Source organism: Neophocaena asiaeorientalis, unplaced genomic scaffold, assembly GCF_003031525.2.
Source record: "Neophocaena asiaeorientalis asiaeorientalis breed wild unplaced genomic scaffold, Neophocaena_asiaeorientalis_V1.1 scaffold254, whole genome shotgun sequence".
Lineage (NCBI taxonomy): Eukaryota > Metazoa > Chordata > Mammalia > Artiodactyla > Phocoenidae > Neophocaena > Neophocaena asiaeorientalis.
In genome coordinates, this window is record NW_020174705.1 from 3,599,470 (window position 1) to 3,622,119 (window position 22,650).

The 22,650-nt window shown below is 55.2% G+C and overlaps 1 protein-coding gene across 1 annotated transcript in view; it reads right to left on the reverse strand.

The window, feature by feature from the left end:
* The window catches only part of SRL (sarcalumenin), a 35,052-nt gene that overhangs the window by 11,161 nt on the left and 1,241 nt on the right, over positions 1 to 22,650 (reverse strand). Inside the window, exon 2 of the mRNA XM_024759623.1 lies at positions 486 to 1,530. Coding sequence (XP_024615391.1) covers positions 486 to 1,530 — 1,045 coding nt within the window. The remainder of the gene's footprint in view (positions 1 to 485; positions 1,531 to 22,650) is intronic.

Here is a 22,650-nt window from a genome sequence, read left to right on the forward strand (position 1 = left end):
ATGGCCTAGTCTTCAAGGGGAGATCCCAGGAGCTAGCCCACCAACATGGTCCCGCAGTGCCCCCTCACACCCACCAGCCTGCCTCTGGGCCTGAAATCCTGCCACTATGCCCCCCACCGCCACCCCGTCCTTTGGGTTAAGGCACCAGTCTGTGTTAAAGTGCATTGAGGGACCTTAACCGGTAAGTTTCTGATGGCCTATAACTTGATCAGGTTCCTCTGGGCTCTCCAGGGTCCCTCCGAAGTGGGGATAAGTGGCTAATGAACAGCCCGAAGGCACCCCAAGGGCCGGGCAACCCCCATGGGGCCTCCACCCCACGAACCCGGGACTGGCTGGGGGCTCTCCCGCCCTGTGGGACCCTGCCTGCCCCTACACACAAGACCTCCGGGAAGACCGCAGCCGCCCCAATTCCCGGAGCAGCCGCCACGCCCCCGCCAGCCCGCCTCCCCCGCGGAGGTGCCCGGAGCAGCCCGGGGATCCCCTACCCTGAGGCCCCTCCTTCTTGGGCTCCTGCGCCTCGGCCCCCTCGGGCCCCGCGTGCAACTCCTCAGCGCTCGGTCGGGCCCCCTCCTCCCCGCTGCTCGCGCTGCCCGCCGCTTCCTGGGCTCCTTCCCCAACTTCCTCCCCGGCTTCTTCCTCTTCCGAGGAGCCCCCTGCTTCTTCCGAACTAGCCCCGTCGCCGCTGTCCTCTTCGGATTCTTCGCCCCCCTCTTCTTCGTAGGAGGCCGCGTCCTCATGGTCCTCGGGCATCCCCTCTGCGGGGCGGTCCTCCTGCGCGCCCCCCACCTCTGCGCGCGTGTCCGACACTGGGCTGGGGCTGGGCTCCCCCTGGTCCTCCGCCCCCTCCGCGGCTTCTGCGTCCAAGTTCGCGACTCCATCTGGCAATTCTGGCTCCTGACCGGGCCCTGGGCTGCCCTCCCCTCCTGTCTCGACCTCCTTGCTGGGAGAGTCCCCTGAGTCTTCAGGCTCTGGGGGCCCTGCTGCTGCTTCCTGCGCGGGGTCGTCCCCTAGCGGCTCCGCGGCTTCCTCCGGGACCTCGCCACTCCCAGCTTGTCCCTCCGCCTCCAGTCCTGGGCCCTCTCCTGAGCTGAGCTCTGGCGCCCCCTCCTCCCCGGGCGCCCCCTCCCCTCCTGGGGGAAGGGCGCTTGCTCCAGGTGGGCCCGTATCTTCCTCCCCGGACCCCGCAGGTTCCCCAGGGGGAGCTGACTCGGAGGCTGAGGCTTTGGAGAGGCTGGCTTCAGGATCAGAGCCCAGGCGGTTGGTGGCGGGGGCCCCGGCGGCTGTCTCCTCCGAGCCCCCAGCCTCCCTGCCATCTGTGGGGTGAAGGAGCGGGTTCGTCTCTCCAGGGGCCGCTTCTGTCTGAAGCGCCCTTTCCTTCTCCTCTAGACTTGGGTCTCCAGCAGAGAAATGATTCTCCAACAAACTGCCAACATCTTCTGTGCCACCCGAAGCGGAAACTTGCAGTTCTAGATGATTAGAACACGATTGGTAAATGTCAAGGGGTTGGCACACGCTTTGCTTCTCAAAAGTCTAACTCAGCCTAGCTCCTGTCTCCAGGAGAGCGGTGTGGACCAGCGGGACTGTGGGGCTCCTCCCTCCCTGGTCTTCATTACCGCCCTGCGTGGCGGGCAGAGCCTCCCTCTTGATGGGAGCCGTGGCTCAGAGCGAACAGCTGACCCACCCCGAGCCCCGCCCCTGACCCTGCCTCTCCGGCCTCCCCGTGGGGATGGAAGTTGGGCGAGCCCTTCCAGCCCTTCCTCAGCCTTGCGGGCAGACACGTGCAGCCTGGCTTACCCGGAGATCTTTCCAGGATAGGACAGATGCATGTCCACCCCACCCCTTATCAGTTCCTAGAGTCATTAACCAGCGTGCTTTTTATATTGCTACCAGCAAAGTAGTGAAAACAGGTGTGTGCTGGCCAGATCCTCTTAGCTTAAGGAGCAGAGCACTTAGGGGATTACTTGTGGCTCTCAACCTTAAGTCACACATCCAATTCTGTCCCCTTAAGGGCAGGCATTTGCTGGCCTCTCTACCTAAGATTAGAGGGGACATGGCCTGAGGAGGAAGAGATACACAAAAGGGGCAGGCCTGGGCTTCCTGGTGGCCTTAGCAAACCCCTCCTGAGGGGATCCCCTTCTAAGGGCCCAGAGCTTTACGGGGAGAGCCAAGGGCACTGGGAGAGCAAAGCAGAAGGCAGGAAGGGGCGCAATCTGTGTCAGATGCCTCTGTCAAGGGACAAGTGTGATTTATTTGGACGATGGGGTCAAAAGAGAGGGTGGGGCCTAACCCTTCTGCCCACTCCCACCCAGGTTGGGACCTGTTTAAGGAGGAGACCCACAGAGGGGGAGCATTGCCGACACATGGGGACGAGGGGACGGGACCGTGGGTGCCCTGCCTCAGGGTAGCTGAGACATCCCCAGATCTCCCTTGATTCACAGGACTCTTTCTGAGGAAGCAGCATCCCTCCTCCCTGCTGGGTACAGCGCCTCCTCTCTCCGGCCCAGCTCTGCCTCCCACAAAGAAAAGCCACTTCTTGGGGGTACCTACCCCTTCTGCCTCGGGGTACCCACCCCCTTGTTCCCTGAAAGCTGGGGAAGCCTCCAGAGGCCAGGAACAAATATTTTCTCATTAACCCTCACAGATACAACCTGCTGTCAAATTCAGAAGGATGGGAAGTTTGGGTGCCTTTTATTATGAAGGAGCCCACATGTTGATATAACACTTCCCCCAACAACCTTCACATTTGTGACCACATTCACCTCCCTTATTACTGTCAGCCAGGTTTCAGAGGTGAAGGTCTAGAGAAAGTCTTTGATTTGCCCAAGACACCAGGCGGCTAGAGGGCAAGTGGAACCCAGAACTGCCTGCTCCTTGTTCAGACCTTCCATGCTACGCTGTGTTGAGGGGAGCACAGAGGAACCCCTTCCCGCTGGTACCTCGCCCCTCCCTGCATGCGCCCTCTCTGACTCCTGGACTGCAGGAACCAAGGCTTAATCCTCCCTCTGTTCCCAGAGCTGGGACACTGCCTGACCCCCAGAAAGTGCTATGAAGAGGTCCATGGGGAGATTTGGGTACAACAGGAATTCCTGGTCTCTTAGTGGGGGGAGCTGGAGGTTACTCATTAAAATTTTCTTTCATTACCACCTGAATACCTGTAAGTCCTGATTCCTTTGCTTGCATCTCTATCTCCCCCCCACCCCCACCCTCCCACCCCCGACAACCTCTGGAAAAAAATCTTATGGCAGGAATTTGGTTTAATCCAAGAGATTGACAGGCCTCTGAGCAGCAAGATATATGTGAGATACATTTGTACAATTATTCAGTGTGCCAGGCAATGCTTGAGCACTTTATGTATAAAACATGAACTTACTTGATCTTACTCAACTTGCTTACTTCTGTAAAACAAGTCTTACTCATCCCCATTTTACAGATGAGAGGACTGGAATTAGAGGCACTGAATGCCTTGCCCAACATCACACAGCTAGCAACTGGCTGAGGCCATTTAACTCCAGAGCTGCCGAGGAGATTGCCTGACCCTACAGAGGGGTTCTACCCTGCCCCCTACCCCATCCAACCCCCCTCCCCCCGTGCTACTCAGCGTGTGGTCCAGGCCCCTGCAGCATCAGCATCACCTGGGAACCTGGTAGAGACGCAGACTCTCAGGCCCCAGCCTAGAACCACTGAATCAGAATCTGCATTTTAACAATTCATTTGTTGCATATTAACAGTTTGAGAAGCACAGTCCACGTGAGCTCAGAAAACTGCCTCTGAACCAGTGGTTCTTGACACTGGCTGTGTATTGATCCCACTCCTCTCCCCCTCCTCAGAGGCTCTGATTAAATTAGTCCAGGGTGTAGCCCCAGCATCAGAACTTTACCACCCCCCCAAAAAATAACTGGGGAAAAAAATAATAATAATAACTGGGGAGCAATTCTAACATGCAGCCAAAGCTGCAAACCTCTGCTCAGCCAAATTATCCTGACCCCAAGGCTTCTGCTCTTGGCCCCTCCCCACTCACGTGCCCACTGGAGGCTCCCAAAGTATATGGGTCAACAGGCCTTTGCATTTGACCTTGAAATAGCAGTGGTCAAGGATTCTCCTCTAGGGAATCCAGCCCTTTCCAACAGGCCTTGTCACCCTCTACTATTAATGTTGTTGATGATGATGGTGATGATGATGGTGGTGATAGTGATTTTGATGGTGTTGTTGATGGTGGTGATACCGGGCTGAAGAGACTGTGGGTCTAAATGCCTGTGGCATTTCTAATATTGGCAAAACACCATCTGTCCTGGTGGGGGTGAGAGAGCTGCATCCTCTGAAGGGAGATAAGGACCCCATACTTTGGAGGTATACGTGACCTTCTCACTGTTGTGTATTTCCACGCCTGGACCCTGGACAGGAAGTCAAGTGGGTACATGTGTGTATACACATTTACATCCATACTCTTCCCTGGTTTTTGTGACTTAGCGCCAAGCTGCCCTTGCCCTTCCGCTAAGCAATTTGGAGTGAAAAAAAAAACCCAGGGTGATGGTTTCATGCCCTGTGACCTTCCTTCCCAGGCTAAAAATAACTTCTCTGACAGAAAGTCTCTCAGTGGAACAAGCCATGCCATTGGGTCCCCAGAGCTCAATCCCCAGGAAGCAGCTGTGCTATTGGGCCCAATCTCTCCTCCAGGAGGCAGTCAGAGGCTTCAAGAGCCTCCAGTTAAACTCAGTTCAATTCTGTGAAATCAAACCCAGTGTCTTACCACCCACCCTGGCCTCCCTAGGGTCTTGCTGAAGCCCCCTAGCGGCCCTGGAGGAGGGGTGGAGGACGCAGAGGACCCAGGACATGCTGGCCAGTGTGAGAGCCTGGTAAGATGAGTCTCAGTCTACCCCAGGACACGTAGTACCGCACTGTATGTGCTAATGTCAAGGCAGCCGCCCGGGCCCTGGACAGGGTACGTGAATAGCAAGTCCCCAGCTCAGCCTGGGCAATCATGGGAAGGCCCCTGAGCCTGACAGGCTGGTGCCCCAGGCAAAACACAGCATAAACTTGCTCTGCTTTCTCTCCTGACGCCCCCTCTGCCGTCAGCCTTTCTCTGGGGGGTGGCGGGGGGTCAACCATTCAGCTGCTCCCCCACCCTCCCACAGCCTTAGTGGGAACCCCAGGCTCAGTTCCTCTCTCCTCTCTCCACCACCAAACACTGGACATTTTTCCAGCTCCTAACTCTTCCCAAACACTTTTGTGCAGACTCAGGTTACTGCGGAGTTGCCAGGGGACTTGGTGAGTCCACTGCAGAGGAGGAAGCTCTGGCTGGGGAGCTTTAGAGACTTGCCCAAGATCAGGGGTAAAGTTGGGACAGAGCCCAAGTCCATGGCCCTCAGTCTAGAGTTCTTTCTGCTCCCACATGGTTTGCAAACCATGTCCCATGAGATGCTAGGGTTCCATGGAAGGACCTAGTGGGTGAGGGGAGATGAAGGAGCTGGGGTTCAGCCACTGCCTTGGTACTTCCTGCCCAGCAGCTCTCCTTGGGTCTGTCTGTCCCACTGCCTAAGTCAGGTGGGGTGGGGTGGTTGACAACCACTCTCCTGCCTCCCCTGCCTTCTCCCTAAAAATTCCTCCTCTTGATCATTCTCTCCAGCAGCCCAAGAAGCCCCCCATCACAGCATCTTTTCACTTTGCTGATCAACATACACCCGGCACAGAGCTAGATGACATCTGACCTTCACACAGAACTTCATACTTCCCCAAGTAACTTCATGTTCTTCATCCCCCACAGCAGTCCTCTGAAGCAGGGAAAGCAAGGATTATTAACTTCTCTTGAAATGAGAAAGCAGACACAGCAAAGTCAAGTGTTGGCTCAACAGGCCACCCAGGGCTGGGCTAGCACTCAGGCCAAGAAACAAAGCTGAGCTCTCTAGACCACAGCGAGTGGCATCCAAGCCGTGCAGGGCTTTCCCGGCACAGATGCCCCATCTCCAGGGTTGGGTCAGTGTGAATCTGGGTGTTTCACAAGGTGATTCTAATGAACACCAAAGTTTGAGAATCCCTGCTCTGGGTCACCCTCAGTACCAAGTGTCAGGGAGTCTGTCTCGAGTTTGGAACTGGACCTCGGGAGAAGAGAGGTCAACACCCAAGATCTTTTGTTTGGTTGACCTGCTTTGGCCGACCTCTTCACGGACCAGAATGTAGACTCAGTTCCAACCTTCCAAGTCTCCTTAGCGCATGTTTCCAAGCATCTGTCGACGTGACTTCTCATCCGTTTGAACTGAAACCATTGAGTGCAGAGTCACACACAGGAAGACTACACCGTTCCTCACACATGATCACGCAGATGCGCCATCAGTTAAAAAAAAAAAAAAAGAGTCCTGCTGGTACAGTCACTTTCCACTTCTACCTCTGGACACACCTGTCCCTGGGAGTCAGGAATAGTGTTCTGGTCGTCCAGGGAGTCCCCCGTCTCTCACCAGGCTGTCCTCTGCCCAGACACTTGGACGTCTCATCTGCGGTGCCTGAGGTGCAGCGGAGGGCACTTCAGAATCAAAGTTCACGAGGCCAGAGCGGCAGCCCAACCCCTCCGTGTTCTAGATCCTGTCCCTGAGCACTCCTGGACTGAGCCAATGGCAGCGACCCCTCTGGCATCACATTTTTTCTTGGCCTTTTTTTTTTTTTTTGGCAGTACACGGGCCTCTCACTGTTGTGGCCTCTCCCATTGCGGAGCACAGGCTCCAGACGCGTAGGCTCAGCGGCCATGGCTCATGGACCCAGCCGCTCCGCGGCATGTGGGATCCTCCTGGACCGGGGCACGAACCTGCGTCCCCTGCATCGGCAGGCGGACTCTCAACCACTGCGCCACCAGGGAAGCCCTTTCTTGGCCTTATTTATAGAGTAAATGTTCACTGCTCAAGGCCCCTTGTTTCTTCACCTCTTGGATAAGTCTTCAGATGGCTTTACAGACGCTGATGCTGAAAAGGAACTTAGGAGGGAAGTGCCTACCTCCTCCTGGGACCCTGAGACCCTCTCCCTCACCGTTCTGTGGGCCCCTCTCTCCTCCCCCCAGACAAGGAGGCCAGGCAGCCATTCGCGGAAGGTTCTTTGGCTTCCTGGCCAAGCTCCTAAAGTCAAGGCTAATCCCACCAGGACAGCTTGTCCCGGGCTGGACTCTAGCCCCAAAATAATTCACCCAAGGGATAGGACACAATGATGTGGCAGCAGTCAGTGGGAACCATGGGATGGGGGTCAAAAGGGACCTCCTCACAGACGAACTGGTTTGATTTCACTGATCAGGACCCTAAAACTCTGATAAGTGATTATCCCAAGACCACAGGGCTAGTTAGGCTAGTTAGCAGTGGGCTGGTTCTGGAACCCAGCTCTCCACCAATTTCAGGTCTCTTGAGTTGTCCCAGCATCTGGCCACTACCCCGCCCACCCCGAAATGAGAGGGGGTGAGTCAGCCTCAGACGGACAGCGACTTCTCTGCCTACCCTCTTCTTCCTCCCTTTGAAAAGGATGTTCAAGACTTCAAGACAATTGTTTTTAACCCATAAAGTCCAGAGATTGACAGAATAACTCCATCCCCCTTCCCCACCCCTAATTCCTGGGAATTCTTGGTTTGGGAGGTACACAGAGAAATCGCCCGGGATCCCACAGCCATGGTGTACACACGTGCTCAGCACTGAAGCCCGGAGGATTCATGAATATGGGTGAGTACTCACTTTCAAAAGGCAAGTACCTTTGGAAGAAGCAAAACATTAAGCCCTAAGCCCTGGGTGTGACTCGATCATTAAAGGGATGCTCAGCTTTCCCTGCCTGAAGTGAGCACAGATCCTTGCAGGAGTCATTGGCAATACTTCCTCCATTCAGAGGGGCCGAGGTGGGTGGGAAGGAAAAGGAAGGAGGGAGGGGTGCAAGTTGGATTCTGAGGCAGGCGGGTGGTTTCCCCCACCTCCACCTCCTCACCCGAGAGCTCGAAGACCACCTCTGGGAGGGCTGATGGTCTAACTTTGGGGTACCAGGCAGGGAGCAACCCACTGGGGGCTAAAGGAGTGTGGCTCCCCAAGGTCGCAGTCAGATAAACGCCTTGGGTTCAGGTCAGAGCCGTCATGGGCTTGGCGGGTGTGGGGGAGCAATGACACAGACCCACCTCCTCCCCAAGCCGGGAAGTGGGAGGAAGCTAGCTTGGTTCTCGAGCTCAGGAACCAGATCTGACACCTTCCTGGGCCAGGCCCACATCTCAGGGCTTTCCTTTGCCGTGAGACCCAGAGCCAGACTGGTCTCTCTGGACACCGTTAGAAGCCAGGAGAGCTGGGCTCTGCTCCTTGGAGCCTTCCTCACTGCCATGCAGGTTAGTATATGGGCTGCCCCTCACTCCCCACACCCAGCTCCATTCACCCATAAAACGCAGAGAATGATACCTGCTTTGCCAACCCCTTCGGAGTATTTTAAACATCAGATGATGTTTAAAAACATTCTATGGGGAATTTCCCAGTGGTCCAGTGGTTAGGACTCGGCACTTTCAGTGCCGGGATCTGGGTTCAATCCCTGGTCGGAGAACTAAGATTCTGCAAGTCGCATGGCCAAAAAAAAAAAAAAGCATTCTACAAATGTCAGGTATGATAATAATAATTTCCTAGAAGAGCAAAGATGCCAGGACAAAAACAGAACGAGCTTTGGACAGGAACCAAGCTGGCTCACCTGCACCCTACTCCATTCAACCCCCTGTTTCTGGGGGTCAGTCAGTGGGCCAGGCGAGGTCTTTCTGCCCAGGGTCCTTCTCCCCTTCTTCCAACTGGAAGCAGCTCAGACAAGGAGCTATGGGCGCCTGGGGGTGGCCCAGCTCTCCATGGTTCCCACTGGCCTGGGTCAGGAACAGACCTGAGCTACCAACACTCCCGGGCCCAGTCCTCGGCCTCCTCAGCCCCAGGCTAACTCCTGCGGCCACTGACTCCCACTTCCAGGCAGCCCTGACTCACCCAGAAACTTCTGCGACCACACTTGCCTCCCCCTCTGTCTTCTGCCTCCCAGGCCCCTCCCATCCAGCTGTTGAAGTGAGGTGACCTTGCACTTCGCCCCAATGCAAAGGCATATCGGGGCCACATCTGCTTGAGAATGGGTGAGGGCCCTTCCCCGCTCTGGGAACCGGCAGCACGATAGGAGATAGGCCACTCGAGTTGCCCACGTGGCCTCACCACTGTCCTTAAGACCAGTGAGCGCAAGGAGCAAAACAGTACGCCCTTCAGGAGCGACTCAGGCCTCCAGGACACTGCTATGTCCGTCCCAGAGACAAGGGAGAGCAGCTCCAGCTCCCCCTCAGCGGCACTTTGCTTGTCCAGCAATCAGAGCTAATGTTTCCATGGCTTGGAAGGGCCTTGCACACCAGCCTGCATGCCCCGACTACCGCAGCCCCTTCACCTTGGCACCGCCAGCAGCTCTGCCCACCTCCACAGCTCTCCCCCGACCATGCCAGCTCAGGCGTGAGGCATCATCCTTAGCAGATCTCACCCCCAGGAGCCCCCACCACCAGGTCTGCTCAGAGGAGTTTAGGGAGGAAGGTCAAGCCAAGGGGAGAGGGTAGGGCAGCAATAACACACGAATATTCTGCCCTGTGTGCCTGGCCCACGGAGCCTTCCAGAAAAACTGCCACCGAGACGCCAAGATGCCAGATCTTTCCACCTTCTCTCACAAAGGGCTTCCCCAAATTTGAGACAGACAGGCTCCCCAAACCTCATCTTTTTAAAAAAAAAATAATTATTTATTTATTTGGCTGCGTTGGGTCTTCATTGCTGTGCACAGGCTTTCTCTAGTTGTGGCGAGCGGGGGCTATTCTTCATTGTGGTGTGCGGGCTTCTCATTGCAGTGGCTTCTCTTGTTGTGGAGCACGCGGTCTAGGCACGCAGGCTCAGTAGTTGTGGCACATGGGCTTAGTTGCTCCACGGCATGTGGGATCTTCCCAATGCAGGGCTCGAAGCCATGTCCCCTGCATTGGCAGGCGGATTCTTAACCACTGTGCCACCAGGGAAGTCCTCGTCTTTTTTTTTATGCTTTTTTTTAATATAAATTTATTTATTTTTGGCAGCATTGGGTCTTCGTTGCTGCACGCGGGTTTTCTCTAGTTGCAGGGAGCAGGGGCTACTCTTCGTTGTGGTGCGCGAGCTTCTCATTGCAGTGACTTCCCTTGTTGCGAAGCTGCGTGAGACCAGCTCTTAGTTCTCTGAGTTCAGGACAGCAGAGGTCACAAGACTGGACCAGAGGAGTCTTCCAGCGTCCAGGTCACAGAGAAAGGGCAGAAGACCACCTCCCACATGCTGCTCCTTGAGCAGTACAAACTTCCAAAGCCTCCGGAGCAAATCCATCCGTTACCCTCAGTTATGGCTCCAGAGCTTGGACACCACAGACAAAGATGGCTAGAACACCCAGGCTGCTCTCTGGTGGAATGTCCTAGAGATCTCACATCTCCACTGGAAGCAGACTGGTTTCTGGTTTGTATCCCCAAGACACCTGAACCCCAGATATGTGGGCCCCACTTTCCTGGGGAGCCCGGGCTCCATCCACCCTGCAGGCCAGGCCTCTCAGGCCTCCAGGGGGGCTCCCTCTCGGGACATCCCATCCGGGAAGGAATCATTAAAGCAGTTAAACCCGAGAACAGCTTCCTTCTCGGGTGGGCTCAGCGTCACCAAGGCCCTGGGTTCTCCATCTCGTCTCTTCAAATACTGAAACCAGACAAGGCTCTCACCATGCATGAGCCTTCTCTTCCTCCGGCACCTGGTGGCCATGCAGACGGGCCATCTACTCCTTAGTTCTTGTGGCTCCTCTGGAGAGAGGAAGGTTAAAGCCAAGGGCAGGATGGAGAGCGGGACAAGAGCGAGTGGACATTCCGCACACGCTGTCCCCAGGGTGACCCTTCCTGGTCATTACCATGGGCCCCACGCAGGCTCTGCCAGGCCGCACCTGAGGATCCAGCAGGCTGCCTGCCCAAAAGGCCTCCCACTCTTGCCGGATAGGGTCCCAAATCCCTGCACTGAAGCCTGAGCCTGGTCTTGTATTCCTTTCCCAAAGCTGCTATAACAAAGCGCCACAACCTGGTGGCTTAAAGCAATAGAAATGTATTTTCTCCTGGTTCTGGGGCCAGAAGTCCAATATCAAGGTGTCACAGGGCGCTGTTTCCCCCAAAGGCTATAGGGGAGGTGCCTTTCTGTCTCCTCCAGCTCTGGTGGCTCCCAGCAACCCTTGGCTTGTTAACAGGTGTCTCCAGTCTCTGCCTCCATCACACGTGGCCTTCTCCCTGTACCTCTATTCTGTTTCTCTCCTCCTTTTCCTCTAAGGACACCAGTCAGACTAACTAACTACATCTGCAACAACCCTATTTCCAAAACAGGTCGCATTCTGAGATGCTGAAGTTAGGACTTCAGCATATCTTCTCGGGAGACACAATCCAACCTGTAACAGGTCTGCTGACGGCCACATCACCACAAGCCTGGGTGGCCCTCTTCTTCCTGCGGATCCAGCCACACCCAGTCCCTCAAACCAGCTATGTCCCACCACCCCACGACACCTCCCGGGCCTCACTACCCCAGGCTACACGGGTCCCCCTGACCTCCGCTGACTCAGTGTCCATGACTGTCCACACTGAGCCAGGTGACGCAGCCCATGCCCTGTATGGCTGTGACCTGTGTGTGTTGGCGGGGCAGAGGAGGGTGTCCTTCCTTCCCTTCTAGTTTGTCATCCCCTCCAGGGCAGAAGGTAGGCCCATTATCTCTTTACACCCCACAGAAGAGCCTGAGAAAGCTCTGAGCACCAAGACTCACACAATAGACGCCTGCGGCATTCTTTAAGAAATCATGCTCAGGACTTCCCTGGTGGCGCAGTGGAGCCTCCCTGCAGGAGGCTGTAGCAGGCTTGACCCTCGCTCCCCATCCCAGGCAACGGCCCATCTCCAAGGCCACAGGCGGCCAGCAGGGCTGATGCCCATGAGCTCCAAGAACATCGTGGGTCTGGGGTCTAACTGGCCTTGCTACCCTTCCAGGGGATATTTCTGGAAGGAGAGCACAAAAGGGTGGGAAGTCCTTACCCCTGGGATGGAACCCCAGTGGCCAGGCAGAGCTGCAGGTTCGGGGGGGAAGCCCTGGAAACTCTGTGACTCTGGGGAGGAAGAAGAAAAGAGAAGGACAGAGTCAGGACCCGAATTTGCTCCCCTAATCAGCAGGTGGGCCTCGAACAAGTATTTTGGTTTTCTGTCCCTGTTTCATCAGTAATAAGACAGAAGAGAAAAATATGCACCCTCCCCACCTCCAGATTCGTTCTGCCTTCATTCCACTGCTACTGATGGAGCACCTATTGCGTGTCAGAGGGTGGGAGGCTTAAATGACATGTGATGGAATTCTGAAAGCCAGATACTACTAGAAAAGTATATGGAACTTCTACTGGTAGGATAAACTCTCACCAAAACACATCTCCACACAAGAACATATACGCCGATGTTCACAGCAGCATTATTCACAATAACCAAAAAGTGGAAACAACCCAATGTTCATCAATGGATGGATGGATAAACAAAATGTGGTCCATCCATACAGTGGAATATTGTCAGCCATAAAAAGAAATGAAGCACTGACACAGGCTACACGGTGGATGAAGCTTGAAGACATGATGCTCGGTGAATGAAGCCAGACACAAAACACCATATATTGCATGATTCCATTTACATGAAATGTCCAGAACAGGGAAACCCACAGAGGCAGAAAGCAGATTAGTGGCAGCCAGGGGATGGGAGGCTGGGCAGGGGTGGAACAGGGCAGGGGGTGGGGTGACTGCTGATGGACACGGGGGTTTCTCTTTGAGGTGAAGAAAAATATTCTAAAATTGTGCTGACAGTTGCACATTTCTGTGAATATACTAAAAACTATTGAATTGTACACTTTAAATGGGCAAATTGTAGAGTATATTAATTATATCTCAATAAAGCTGTTCCAAAAATGGGGCTTCCCTGGTGGCGCAGTGGTTAAGAATCCACCTGCCAATGCAGGGGACACGGGTTCGAGCCCTGGTCCAGGAAGATCCCACATGCCGCGGAGCAACTAAACCTGTGTGCCACAACTACTGTGCCTGTGCTCTAAAGCCTGCGAGCCACAACTACTGAGCCCATGTGCCGCATGTACTGAAGCCCTCACTCTCTAGAGCCCGTGCTCTGCAACAAGAGAGGCCACCACAATAAGCCCGTGCACCGCAACGAAGAGTAGCCCCTGCTCACTGCAACTAGAGAAAGCCCGCACGCAGCAACGAAGACCCAACACAGTCAAGAATAATAAATTAATAAAAATAAATAAATTTAAAAAAAAAAAAAAGCATTAGGACATCCCTGGAGGTCCAGTGGTTAAGATGTGGCACTTTCACTGCGGGAAACTAAGATCCCAGGGCTCAGCCAAAAAAAAAAGCACATAAAGCATCTACAATTCTTTTCTTTCTCCAAAACCTTAGTTGAACCTGTTGTCTACCTTCAAAATCTATCCTCAATTTAACTGTTTCTCCTCCGCCCCACCAGCCCTGGCCCCAGGTGCTGTTGTCTCTCACCTGGACTGTGGAACAGCCCCTTCCTGAGCCCCTTCCCCCCTCTGCACTCACCCTCCAATGCTGCCCACCCCCACCCGTCTCTGTCCCTTTGCTTCGCACTTCTGGGGAGCGTGAGGCCCCCCTTCCTCCCTGTGCTGTGCTTTCTGCTGGGAATGCTCCTCACATAACTGCCTAGCTCTCTCCGCTCCTTCCCTGAGTCTTGGCTTCTGGCCAGCTTCTCTGCCAGGCCCCCTGGCCACCCTGGTGAGGCTACCTCCCAACCCACCTTCCCTTCTTTCCATCCTAGTCTTTTTCTCAGCTGCACCTATAAATATCTAATGAACTAGATAACTTACTTATCTGGTTTCCTGTCTATCAGAGATTTTTGTATCCCAGCACCTGAACAGCCATTGGATGGATGGATGGATGGTGGCAAAACATGAGGCCTTCCCTTAACTCAGAAAGTTCAAAGTTCCAGAAGACAGGAGTTTCAGGACCAGGATTCAGAGCCAGAGAAGTACCCATGGGCGGGGTCACCTTACCTGCCCAGTCCTATTATTTTGTGATCAAGGGTCCTAGGAGTATCTGCCTTACCAGCTCAGGAGGTTGCTGTGATAACCACCATCTGGATTCCTAAGTATAAAGATCCTCCCCTTAAAGAAATAGCAGCTAATTGGAGGGGCGGCGGGCAGGCAGGAATAGATAATTTGCTTCCTGGCTGCAGACTTTCAGTGTCAGGCAGGGATGTGGACCCCGGGGGCTCATCGTAGGAGCTCCTGGGGTAGGGGGGATAGGGCATTTTGGGTGCAAACTGGATTCACTGGTGAGCATTTCTGGAAAGACGAGGGGCCCCTGGAGACCTGCCCCCACCCCTGCGCTCCTCCAGAGCCAGGACAAACCACAGAGAGCGCCACAGAGCCACAGTCACCAGCTCCCAGAGCTGGCCGACACCCCAGTCTCTGGGTTGGGGACCCCTAACTCCGCTGAGACACCTTCCAGCTAGGGGCTCCTGCCGGCAAGGAGAGCGTAGGAAGGCAGAAGCCAAGAGGTGGACCCCTCGTGGATGGCGGCAGAGGGTCACCGGGAAGTTCTTTCTCCAAGTGGCATCTGCAGAGTAGTAGGAGGGGCCTGCATCCTCCTCCTCCCCTGCCAAGCACGTAGGAGACAGTGCGGGGCTGGGTGCTGGTGCTCACTCCCCAGGAGAGTTTCTGGGTTCTCAACTCACCACTCTCCCCATCACACGACCAGCCGGAAACCAGACCCCCTGCCCTCAGCACATGTCTATTCCTGGAAAATTCTCCCCACTGTCCTCCCCAGCACCACCGCTAGGCTAGGTGTTGCTCCTGGAATCCCCTGCCCCTTGCCAGCTGTCCATCCATTCATTCAACACACTTGTCCAGGGAGCGTCAGCAGAGCTCCAGATTAGCCGCTGGTGCAATCGCGTAGGCAGTGGGGCCCAAGAGAGGACCAAGGAAACAGGTGCGACCACCTGGGAGAGAGACGAGAACAATCTGTTCATAGCCAGCAACTGCTCAGCAGCCTGGGTCCAGGGCTAAGGAACCGTAGTGGTTGAAGAGTGTCCCATCTGGAACCTCAGGATGTGATATGATTTGGAAATAGGGTCTGTGCGGAGGTAATTAGTCAAGATGAGGTCATACTGGATTAGGGTGGGCCCTGAATCCAATGACTGGTGCTCTTATAAGAGGAGGAGAGGGCTTCCCTGGTGGCGCAGTGGTTAACAATCCGCCTGCCAATGCAGGGGACACGGCTTCGAGCCCTGGTCTGGGAAGATCCCACATGCTGAGGAGCAAGTGAGCCCATGTGCCACAACTACTGAGCCTGCGCTCCTAGAGCCCGTGCTTCGCAACAAAAGAAGCCACTGCAATGAGGACAGAGGCACAGATTGGAGAGATGCAGCCACCAGCCAAGGAAGGCCTAGGCCTGCAGACCCACCAGAAGCTGGCAGGAAGGATCCTCCCCAGGAGCCTCCAGAGGGAGCGCGGCCCTGCCCACACCTTGATTTCAGACTTCTGGCCTCCAGACTGCGAGAGAATACATTTCCGTTGTTTGAAGCCACCCAGTTTGGAGTCATTTGTTATGGCAGCCCCAGGAAAATAATATAGGAACCAACACCTAACTCAGCCCTACAAAAGCTTCCCGGCCCCTCTCTTGCTAACTTGGTCACGCTCACCAGCCCCAGGGCCCCGTCCCCGTCCCCTGCTCCCCCTCTCCCGGCAAGCTCTGACTACTTATTTTTAGCCCCTGATTACATCTGCCTTATATGGTTCCCTACTCCTATCATGAGTGGGGACAGCCTCCCCTCCTGGTTTGTAAGCTTTTTGAGGACAGAGAATCCCGAGGATATTAACAGTGCTGAGAAGGGGCAGATGTGTTGATGGATTCCCCGAGTTGTCCAAGTTTCATGATATTTGAGGAAACCAGAGGCAGATGTCAAGCTACAGGAATACTGTCCGCAGCAAGACCCTGTACTCATTGTCACCGTCCTTTTAACCTTAAAAAGTGTCTAAGATCAAAAAACATCCTAAGCATCCAATAACCATTTTCTTATTTTAGTCAAATAACAACCCCAGGCTGTAAATAGGGCAAGTATTATTATCCTGTTTTACGGGCAAGCAAACAGGTGCAGAGATGGTAAGGGGCTTGGTGGCGAATTGTGACAATGCCAGGGCTTGCTCTGTCCTCAAGTCCCAGAGTGCATGCCACCCCCGCCCCAGGCTCACGTGTGGGCAGCCTCGGGGAAGGGGGGTCTGGGTGGAGAGGCCACTGGCCAAACTATCCACTCAAAAACAAAACTGAGGCAGGAAAAGACAGGAGAAGGAGGTGGATTCGCCACAGGACTTCTGTTTCTGTCACAGCTGGGACCCAGGCTCTTTCTGCTGGGAGCCTGAGGCCAGGATGGGCTCCCCCAGGCCACGGCGAGGGCTGTGACCCCCTCACCAGTTTGTCCAGACCCCTTCCTAGGTCCCAGGGAGCATTCCTGGTGTCTTCACCTCCTGGGATAAGCTAGAGAAATAAGCGATCTTCTATTACCTGATCCTTGGAACAAAGGGCAGAAGGAAATTCAGGAAAGACCAAGTAACCAGCAGTGGCTGAAAGCCTCTCTGGTGAGTGCAGGTGTACAGGGCAGGCAGCTATGGAATCAGATGCACTTCAGAGACCTAGTGATCAAGGCGATGGCTTTGTCCTCACCTATTGCCATCTAGTGAATATTCTGTGGGCGGCAGATGAATGGCCACTTGGAGGAGAACCAGGAGCAGCAGTTTTGGCAGCGACCAGGTACGGGAGGGAGGGTTTGCTCCCAAACCCCAGGGCTCTCCCCTGGCCTGGTTGTGGGCTGATCTCCCAGTGCAACCCAATTCCTGCAGGCCAGAACTCCAGGCCAGACTTTGCCTGCACCTGTTTGAGCTCAAAATGCAGTCCCCACTCTAGAAGGATCCAAAAATATCTGAGAGGGAGGAGAAGGGGAGGGGCTCACTGGAAGGGGAGGAGGCTAGAGTATGCTGAAGGCTAGGGAGAGAGCCACTTAGCTTGGCATTCAAGGCCCTTCCAAATGGGCTCCAACCCATCAGGGTGGTCTGATCTCCCCAAACAGGAGCCCCACAATCTAGCCAGAGCCGGTGTCAGCCCATCCCTGCCAGCGCAATGCTCCAAGGTCCCCCACTCCTGGCTTTGATCACCATCTTCAGATACTCCACTGTCTCTGCATCCTCATTCATCAGACATTGTCAAGTGCCTCCAGTGAGCCCAGTGCTGTGCTAAGTGTTGGTAATGGAGTGGTGAGCAAATTAAACAAATGCACAGCCCCGTCCTCTTGCAGCTGACAGTCCAGCAATGGTACCCTTCCTTCCAGTGTAGCTGAAACCCTGCCCCTCCATGAGGCCAACCTTCCAGCCCTCCTCTGAACTCCAACCAGAGCTGCCGGGGGTGTTAGTTACACTTTTTTTCAGTGCGTGTCATCTCCTTAAATAGAATGTGGCTCCTGGGGGCAGGGCCATAGCCCATTCCTGCCTGCACAGCATGGCCAGCTGGGACCTCACAATGGGCACAGCCTGGCCTTGGGGCTGGAGAGCTGGGCCTTTCAGAGAAGGGCCCCCATCCGCCTCATCTTTCCAGCCTCTCCCATCAAGTGCCCACCTTGTGTGATTAACCAGCCCCACCCTTCCTCCCCTCTGTTCCTGCTGCGTCCAAATCCACATTGCACCCTCATGCCTCTTGCTGATCACGTACTGCCTGTCACCCCAAGTCACAAGTCCATCCTGGCTCCCGACCCAGGGTGGGCTCCCCAGGGAGGGCCACATCACCCATTTCTTCAGGACCCTCTGCTTCTGAGGAGCCCTCCTCTCCCCAGGACTGGCCACACAGCCTGTGCATTCTGTGCCCTTGAGCACTCTCTCTGAGTTGACAGAGGGCTAGAGGTCAAGTGCTCTCCAGGTTGTGAAAGACAAGGACCCCTGGGGAAGGGCCCACCCAAGGGCCAGAGGAGAAAAGCCTCTTTTGATCACTTAACAGCCTTGAAATGAACCTGGGGAGCCTGCCCCAGCTGGGCCAACCTCCCACCCGAAATCCTTCTGGGTCCCAGACTGAGAGATGCACAAAGCAACAGCGACTGTGCCTTCCTGTCATCCCGATGACACAATCCCAGGAAAGACAGGCTCCTGGGATGGGGCCAGGCAGCGGCTGCCAGCCAGCCCCATGGTCTCCTGGTCTTCAGAAGTAGGCCTCTGGGCACACCCACAACTAGGCTCCCCTCCACACCAGCCCAGCCGGGGAAGAGCTGGCGGGTAGAGAGGTAGTTACTGTAGGCCCTGCCTGGGGCTGTGTAACAGCTCAGGCATTTTAAAAGCAGATTCCACCGCCCAAACCCCTCATGCTGAGGATGGACAGCTCAGGACAGGCTAATCTGGAGCTCTCTGAGAGGGAGGACAAGGAAGCAAAAAGTGCAGGCTTGTCCCCTGGGCAGAGGGGTACCTGGGACCTTGACTCTGAACAAATCCTCCTTTGGGGCTGGAGAGGGATGAGGCTGAAACCAAATGGAACAGGATGTCCCTGAACCCAGAGAAAGACACAGCACAGGTGACACAGACCAGGAAATGGATGTCTCCAGAAACTCAGCTAAAACTGACCCATCCCATTTGCCGAATTATGCTACCCGCTTCACCTCCAGCTGAGGTCACAAAGGCTGGGGGTGAGCAGAGAGGATGGGGCCTCCTGAGGACTGAGCAAGTTCTGCAGCTGTGGCCACCGTGGCTCCAGTCCACTCCCTGCCTCCCTCTTTCAGGGTCCAGTAGAGAAAGCCCCGCTCTACAGCTCACCCCTCGGCACTCAGAATCGATGGACCATCTATTGCCTCAATGCCGTGATTAGGGACTTTGGGTAAGACCTTGCCCACCAGAGCAATGAGAAATTCCATGTTAGAGATGCATTCCTTAAGGTAAAATCTTCTGACTCTTTTGAAACAAGTGGTTTGGGAAAGTGACAGTCTAAGTGTTGAGCCATTGACCCTTGTTGGAACAAGTTTCAGGGCATATCTTATGGGGAGACAGAGCAGGGCCAGTGTTGGGAGAGAGAAGGGAACCACCAAGAGGGAGAAAAGGAACCCGACAGGGCAGAGGTAGGAGTCTGAAGCCAGACTTCTAGCTCCCGAGTCCAGATGGCCCCTGAGAAGGCAGGTGAGGCAGGTGAGTGGTCTTAGAGGGGCCTGGCCTCCCAGAGCAGATCGTGGGTCCCCTCAGCCCAAAATGAGTCCCGCTGATGGGCCAGGGAGCCACAGAAGGAGGCCTTGCAGCCACCAGGAAAACACCCTGGAGGAAACCTGAGCCCAGCTGCCTCTGGGCTGTGTGCCCCCCAGCGGTTTCCACTGAGGTAATCTAACCAGAGTCTGAACACAGCGCTTTCGGGTGCAGGCCCAGTGCACATGTGCAGAATGAACACCTCGGGTGTGGAGCCTGGGGTCGGATTTTGGGGCTGGTAAACCAACAGCAAGAGACCAACATCCACTGTGACTAAAATGCTGATTCACTGGCCATCTCCTGGCCTCATCTCGGACGGGTCTGGAGACCAGGCTCTGGTCTGGGCCCTGCTGTGCAAGTCCACACATCTTGGGACAACCAGCCTCCCTTTCCACTCCACAGGGTTCTTGGGCAGATCATCTGGTTCCTTCCCCTGCATGGCCCTCCCCACTCCATAGCAATCCCCAGTATAGACCAGGATCCCCACTTCCTAGTGCAGCTCCCTGACGGGTACTAGGGCTGCTGAGTGGACCTCGAGTGTACGGTGTCCCTCTGGGGTCTCCACGACATGTCCCCTCAGACCCACCCAGGACCTGTGCATCCCACTCAAGCTCTGACGTCCAGGCCACTCCATCCACTGTGTTCTTCAGCCTTTCCTGCTCCTCTGAGCCCTCCCGCCAGCCCATAAACACACAGCCTCCTATGGCAAACCCACCCACCGCCACCTCCTCTTAGGGTCATTTATCCCTCACAGACTTAATGTTAGAAGTCTCACTGGGGAAAAAAAAAAAAAAAAGTCTCACTGGGTGAATGTGTTGCCTCCCTGTCCTCACTGAATAACATGAGCCGTTCACTGACAGTTCTCGGCTTCCTGGTGTCCAAGCTAACACCCCACCTTCCATGGCTTCTCCGTGAGACTCACTGCCTCTCCAGGAAGCATCCTTCCGCTCCACTGTCAGGTCACACCTCTGCCTGGATCTCATCCCATCTTCCTGAAATCCATTTATTTTCTTCCTCTTCCCACTCCCCAGGGACCGGTCCTTGAATCTCTTTCTCTGCGAGAGCTTCCTTGGCAATCTCACAGCCTCGCCCTCATCTTTACTCAAACAAATCTCATCTCTGGATCCCCAGACCTGACCTTCCTCCTAAGCTAACTATCTCCATCCAGATGTCCCCCAGAACCCAAAATTCATAAGGACCCCAGATGAACTTTTAAAATTGGTTCTTTTATGATCCTGGTCTTTTTTTTTTTTTCTGGCAAGGTCATGCCAGCTGTGACCTACACTATCCTCGAGCAATATTTAAATGTAAGGGGTTGTGAGTCCAGCTTTAGATTGGATTTGGAGTAGGGGAGGGGCATCCCACAGCGGCAGACCCCACCCATCCCCCCTCCCCCAGCCACCACCCTTGTTCCAGGCCAGAAGGCATCATATCTATGCCCTGTACTGGCCCCTCAGACCACGCTGAAGGAGGACCAGCCATCTTTCTCCTGTGTCCAAAGGGATTAGGCTCCTTCCCAGCCCACCACACCTAAACGAGCAACAAAGGGCCAGGTGGATGCAACTGGCCTCATTGGGACCTCCTTCTGGTCCAGGATTCCAGCTCTAGCCCTTGAACTAGCTGTCTGAGCTTCACTGTCACACCCAGATGGGAGACAAAGCCAGCATTTCCCAAACTGTGGTTCCACAGGCCACCAGGCAAGGTGCCCACAGAGGGCTGCATCCATTGAGCAAATCCAGACTAGTGCCTCACATGGTGGACCACATGTTCCCTATGGCCCATCCAGCTGCACTGAGCCAGGAGTCGGGGACCTTGCTGGGGACACAACTTGCAGGAGGGCTGGAGAGGCTTCTGGGGTCTGCTATCTCCCCGGGACCCCTGAGCACATGACCTTTTCTCAGAGCCCTCCCCACGGTGGATCGTGGTATCTGGGCTGCCGTGCTGAGGGTATATGAAAACTGCCTCCTTCCGGGTGGGTGAAGAAGGGTCACGAAGGAGTTCCTGAGAGACCCCCATCGCTCATGGAGGGCCCGGGGAGCCCCAGTGTGAACCAACCTCTCTCCATTGGATGTCAGGGTGGGGCCAGAGCAGGTGGGCAAGTCTGCAAACCAGGGCTGGGCTGGAGGAAACAGATGAGCAGACTCAGAACACCTGCCACCCCCCATCTCTGCCTCAAGCAGGTAATGGGAAACAAGGATGTCCCAAATTCGGCCTAACAAATGCCAGCAGCTTAAGCTCAAAGCAATGTTTTCTCAGCCCCTCTCTCATCCCACCCCACATGCTCTCTGAGGAGTCAAAGTTCAAAGGCATCAGTCTTGACCTGTATCCCGAGGGAAGCTAGCCTCCTGTGGCCTCACGCCCACAGACAGAGGGACTGGGGCGTCCAAGGAGGCCTGTCAGAGAGAGAGCAGCTGAGGGAGGACAGAAACTCCCAGGTGGGCTAAGACTAGTCCTGGCTGGCTGTGCCTGCCACTGAATTGCTGTCTGACCTTGAACATGGCTCTCTTTCCTCTGGCTTTTGCTCCCTTACCTGGACAATGAGCAGACTGAGTAAACCCTCTTAGGGCTGTTCTCCTCTGTCCTTGAGCAGGCTTGTCCCCAGGCCAGGTCCCTGAGACAAAGAGGAGGACCCCGAGACCAAGGACTAGGGTGGATCAGGGTTCGGGGGGGAGGCTGTGGAGCCCATCACCCCAGATCAGAGGGCCACGGGAGCAACATGGGCACAAGAGAAGGAAGGGCAGCTCTGTATGGTCCCCCCAGGAAGCAGGAAGGGGAGTTAGAGAGAAGTCTGCCTGCCACAGGTGAGAGGCGAGTGACACGGGAATGGAAATGAGGATTCAGCAGTGGGGTGGGAAGTTCAGGACCAAAGCTGCTGCCTGCGGGCACGGTGGCATTTACCGGGTGGCATATTTTAGGGGAAAGTCAACCAGTAGGAAGGACTGTCATTATACAGGTGGGGGGAAGCCACTCTTATGGCTGAAATCTCCCCCGGGTATCGCAGGAGGAAGCAGTCTTTGGGGTATGCAATATGCAATTGGAGGGGTGAGAAAGCCCACCGCCGGGAAGAACGCACAGCCCAAGTCCTGAGCTGGGGTGAGGAGGGCGGGAACCTCGCACACTGGTGGACAACCCTTTCCCAGAAGCCAGGTCAGGGTCACACCGCAGAGTTTGGGAAGGAAAGGGCCTGCAAAGAGAGGATTTTTGCACAGAGCACCCACCCGCCTCCTTTCCCAACAGCAAGATCCCCCAATGAGGCCTGTGGAACATTCCAGATGTCCAGTTCCCTTCGTGGAAGGAAAGATAAAGGATGTCCCTAAAAGGCTAAAAGTTCCTGGGGCAGCGGCGTGGAAGCAGAGCGAAGTGGCAGCTGGGG